This window comes from Hyalella azteca, unplaced genomic scaffold (assembly GCF_000764305.2).
Source record: "Hyalella azteca isolate HAZT.00-mixed unplaced genomic scaffold, Hazt_2.0.2 contig4943, whole genome shotgun sequence".
NCBI lineage: Eukaryota > Metazoa > Arthropoda > Malacostraca > Amphipoda > Hyalellidae > Hyalella > Hyalella azteca.
The window spans coordinates 270,364-275,764 of NW_025935151.1; the positions used below are offsets into that span (position 1 = coordinate 270,364).

The 5,401-nt window shown below is 39.6% G+C and overlaps 1 protein-coding gene across 1 annotated transcript; it reads left to right on the forward strand.

The window, feature by feature from the left end:
- Positions 1 to 673: 673 nt before the first annotated feature.
- On the forward strand, positions 674 to 1,869 carry LOC108680103 (vegetative cell wall protein gp1-like). The gene is made up of 2 exons (XM_018168858.1): positions 674 to 689; positions 1,154 to 1,869. The coding sequence occupies exons 1-2, from the start codon at positions 674 to 676 to the stop codon at positions 1,867 to 1,869; spliced, it is 732 nt and encodes a 243-aa protein (XP_018024347.1).
- Positions 1,870 to 5,401: the final 3,532 nt, after the last annotated feature.

A 5,401-nucleotide genomic window follows, 5' to 3' on the forward strand; every position in this document is an offset into this window, starting at 1 on the left:
CATATCAACGCTAAATATAATTTGCTTCATAATAGGCTTTCAACGAATTCACGTCAAAAAACATTTTACAAAATGCTTGATATCAATTCATGACGACTTTTACAACATATGTCATGAAATATAAAATATCTTTGCAATCTTAGTTTAGGATTCAGTGAAAACATTAGAACAAATATTAGTAAATTTAATAAATCTCTTTGTGATACCTCAATAGGAATTTTCATTTTCTGAAATGCGAAAAAAATTAAGTAACTCCGTTTAAAGACATATAAATTGCTTATTTTACGAGAGTTGTTGAGATCTTATTAATTAAATATTCCGAGATTCAAAAGTTGAAACAGCTACAGTATTAACCAAAAAATAAAATTTGATGATCATATTGAATGATTACGATAAACTAATGATTTTACCATAGTATATATCTTTTCTTATATGGCAAGCAAGAACGTTTAATATTACGAGGTGCGTGTATTTTTAAGCTATATTTTATTTTTAAATTATTTATGATGTTTTTATTAGTTATTTCTGTATTAAATTCGAATTTCCAGATAGCTTATTCATAGAAACTTAATTTGTTTGTTGGCATCTTCCCGTCTTGTAGCGATTTTTTTGCATGTGTTCTGAAATAATTACGTTTTAGTGTCTCACTGGGGTCCAGGTCATCAGTTTAGCCATGACACAGCAGTCGTGTCAGTGAAGGCAAATAACGATTCGGGGACCCTCGATGAGGGTAAATAACGACACACTCCCTCACCTATAAGCCCTCACAATCCCTCTTGTACAGATCCCATTGCCAACACCGCCTCCTGCAAGCCTGTCATTTACAAACCGAATGGAATCAACATTCTTTTTTCTCACACTTCACTAGTGAACGAAGAAGACCAGAGCATATCTTAGTGATTGCATAAAAATCAAGAAAATTTAAGTTTTAAGTTTTAGAAAATGGAATTTCATGCGCAAATAAAGCAGAGATTGAAGACACATTTAGCCTAATGAATATTTTTCTTCACAGTGAGGTCAATTTCGGATTTTTTTAGATTCGCGTTGTTTTAGACTCGCATTTCCGCATAGTTTTTAGCCCTTGTATTCGTTTTTTTCTTCCAAAACATTTTCTAATCCTCACTCACTTAATTAATACTTATTTGTATGTTAGTATTCCCTTTCCCTATCTACATTGTGACAGCTTCCTTGTTCCGTCAGTTACCTCGACAGCAAACCAGATTTTCCACTTCTACTCCTGACAGCGATGCCGCTACTCCCTCTCCTTCTCCCGACAGCCAGCCTGGTTCTCCCTCTCATTCTCCCGACAGCCAGCCTGGTTCTCTTTCTCCTCCCGACAGCCAGCCTGGTTCTTCATCTCCTTCTCCCAACAGCCAACCTGGTTCTCCCTCTCCTTCTCCCGACAGCCAGCCTGGTTCTTTTTCTCCTCCCGACAGTCAGCCTGGTTCTCCCACTCCTTCTCCCAACAGCCAGCCTGGTTCTCCCTCTCCTTCTCCCGACAGTCAGCCTGGTTCTCCCTCTCCTTCTCCCGACAGTCAGCCTGGTTCTCCCTCTCCTTCTCCCGACAGCCAGCCTGGTTCTTTTTCTCCTCCCGACAGTCAGCCTGGTTCTACATCTCCTCCCGACAGCCAGCCTGGTTCTCCATCTCCTTCTCCCGACAGTCATCCTGGTTCTCCCTCTCCATCTCCCGACAGCCAGCCTGGTTCTCCCTCTCCTTCTCCCGATAGCCAACCTGGTTCTCCCTCTTCCAACAGCTCTCCTGGTTCTCCGTCTCCTACTCCTGACAGCCAGGAGGAGTGGGAGTTCCTAAGTTCCCCTCTCTTGCCGGGTGTGGACTCCCCTTCTTCGGATTACTGCCGTCGTCGCTGATTCGACGCCTGCTACAACGATAGCATTTCTTTCGCCCTCCACTGGGAATCACAGATTCTGTTTTAGTGTCACCCAGGAGACTTGGAGCGGCGATGAAAATTTAATGGAAAACCCTAAGGAAGCATATTAGTTATGACAGAGATAACATCCAGCGTACATAAGATTTATTTTTTAATTCATATTGCCTCAATGCTTTTTTTGCTGAAGATTTTCAAGCACTGAAAACGTTATCGGTACAATGCCAAGTTACATGTGGTATTTACATATTTCTATTTCTAAAACAGGAATGTTTACGGCCAAGTAAAAGTTAATAATAACATAATGTCCTTAAAATTTTTGCCGTGTCTTCCACCAGGTCGGCTCTCAATAAAAGTCCCGACCTCATTATCTCTGTCAGCAAACCACTGGAGCCCCTGATAGCTCGTTGGCTTCTCTGATCCCTCTTTTGTCGAGCCGCCTTTGTTAGAGTAGCCGTCATTGTTGGTCTTAATCTTTTGCCACTCCACTCGATACTCGAACCCTCAAGCAACTGTCTTTACAGCTGCCAATTATTGGCCCCTCAACAGGAGGTATCAACTAAAGAAGCCAAATCGCTTCTATTTTCGAAGCCGTGAATGGAAGTTAGACCGAAAATCTCAAATATTTTACAATAAATGACATCGTTCGATTTGAGACTCCAAATTCATATTTTATCTCACCCCATCCTTCCAGTTCGAGACGAGGTTATGTTCGGACGCTCGAAAAAATTGCAAAAGATGACACAGCTTGTCACCAGCTGAATGTCAATTATGGCCTATTATAATTCGGACTTTAACGACAAAAATCTTGGGATAATATGTATATATAATTTAGATTTTATATTTATCTTGTATAGCGGAAGCCCTATTTTCACTTTACTTACTTGCAATAACTTTGATTTGACAATTAAGATTTGAATTTCAATTGAGCTTAAAGCTTATACAAAATCATTAAGTGGAAGCGGTCTTAGTATTATGATAACCTCTTTGTTGATAGTGTTTTTTTTGTCCATTTGATCCCTGCTGAAAGGCTCTTGTTCATTCAGTCCAGCTCTTCGTTTTTTCCTGGACATAACGAAGACAGACAGATGCTTCTATAAATGACACGATATGCGTAGCCCCAGGAGGGCGAGGAGTAATGCGACTATATCGCGGATTATTGCGCTTGCGCTCATAGAAATATTGAATGCTTCCGACTCAGCAAGTAATAGAAATTATTTTTAACTCAAAGTAAGGGTACATTAAAGGCTGTTACTATATTATGGACGATCATAGTTGTTGTTAAGATGATTTTTAAGTAATAATCTATAATAGTCTATCTCACTTACCGTGATTTAAATGCGTCACAATAAGTTTGCTGCCTTCTGTAATGACCGCGGTCAATCCAACCCAGTTCAATGAAATATATTGATTCCGGAAGAAGCAAAATTCTGGTATAACAATTATTTATTTAGTTTGAAAAACAATAATATTCACAATTGAGTTAAAAGGAGGAATATACGCAATAATTTTCCCATCATACTGTATATTAGGCACGTATTCAATAAGAGATATTCTACAGACCGGTAAAAAATCATAATGAGTTTGTTAAGCTTTGAACACTCGAAAACCATGGCGTGATATGATATTCACAACTCGCAGTACTTAATTTGAAATGAAATTAATGGCTACAAGGAATTGACGGACGCTTTGACTATTTATTTTTAGGTACTTGCACACTAGTTGTGGAATTTAGGAATTTTTAAGGTTGCTATACCGTCTCAACTAGACCACTTACGTTTTAAATTAAGGGGATCGACCTGGCATTTTGAAAACTTCTACAGTTATTATCCGATTGTCATGAAACTTCACATACATACGTAAAATGTGAAAATAGAAACATTTTGCTCCTATGAATTTTTCGAAAAAATTGATAGAAAACGTGAAATTCATAGAAAACGGCTAAAAAGGGGTACTTCAGAGTACTTCAGAAAATCTATCTCCTCCCACAAATATCATCCTACAACATCATGACGATTCGTAAAGACCATATCTATCGACTCTATCATTCCTTTTTTTCATTTTCCACCTAGTTTTTTTTATGACGTTTTTTCCCATTTTTACACATTTTTACATTTTTCACCCCTCCCCGCCCCCTTCTTCCCCATATAAAAAACGAACCAGACCGAAATTCAAAAAAAGGAATGATGGAGTCGATAGGCCTGGTCTTTACGAATCGAACGGTATATGTCTCATTGCTGTAGCTTGAAAACTCTAGGAGGAGATAGGTTTTCCGTGACAATAAGTGTGAATGTTGAGGAGAGCGCGACAAAGTCCCGCGCGCCTCGAAATAGGCACTCAATGTAGCAAGGCTTCCGAACTGCTGGCTTCTGAAGCTTAGTCCACTCAAGGAAGCCAGCAGCAACTTGTAGCGCACCTCTCCGTACGAAGTTAGGAGGGTGACTGAAGCCAGTTGCCAGATACTGCTATTTATGTAGTCATGGCGCCGTAATTTTAGCAGGGCTATAATGTTAAGGAACCCCACCCCCCGCCCCCCCTTAAAGGGCGGCCATGTGCGTCAATTTTGGCCTACATATCGCAGTAGTATCATTTTAAAGCTCAGAATGTCAGCTTTAGGATGAAACTAAGCAAGTAACTGCAGCACAACTCAGGTAGAAACTATATTCAAAGATTTCAGCATTTATTTACTTTGTATCTAATTTCTTAAAGAACTCTCCCACCCGCCTCCGTTTAAAGAGCCGTTATGAACGTAAATATTCCCGTAGAGAGATGGCAGTGGTACCATTTGAAAGAGCAGAATTCCAGCTTTAAGATGAGTAGAAAAACCGGAAAAGCGAAAATTGATCGATTTTAGCCAGGTCGATCCCCTTAAATGATATCTTTTTTGGACACACAACCAGACGGTGGTGGAATTTCCGTGCAGGCGATAGAACACAATATTTCTGTCCCAATGTTCTCCTAACAATCCACGTTTGAATTAAAAAAATGGATGACTTTGTCTGTAGTATTTTCAACCTTAGTTAAAAAAAACTTTTTGAAATTTCCTCCCGTAAGCATAAATGAATCCCCCAATATATCCAGTTCACTGAAATGCCCTGACACTTTTATATTAAATATTTCCCCTCAAATCTGTCAGTCCGACCAAAATCTTTCCTTCCTGAAAGGTGACCGTCTTTCAATCGGCCCGAAATTCACGCAAGCTTCGAATTATCGCCGAGTTCTGAACAATTTTGCTGATGCACGCGCTTCGGACAGATGCGATGACGCTCGCTCTCAATCATCGGCATTCATATTGAGAACTCCTCCAAAACTCACTGATTAAACGTGAAAAGTTCTGCTTTTTCCTGAGAGGTTTTGAGCGTCGCTCTTCAATTCATGACCAGCGCGTCAAATAGAGTCATTCTATAGAGAAAAAAAAATGAATTTCGGCCATAGGATCAAATGGTGAGAGTTATTTAAGCGATTATTAAAACACCCAGTGGCCCGTCTCAGGCGAGATAAATATAATTCTGACG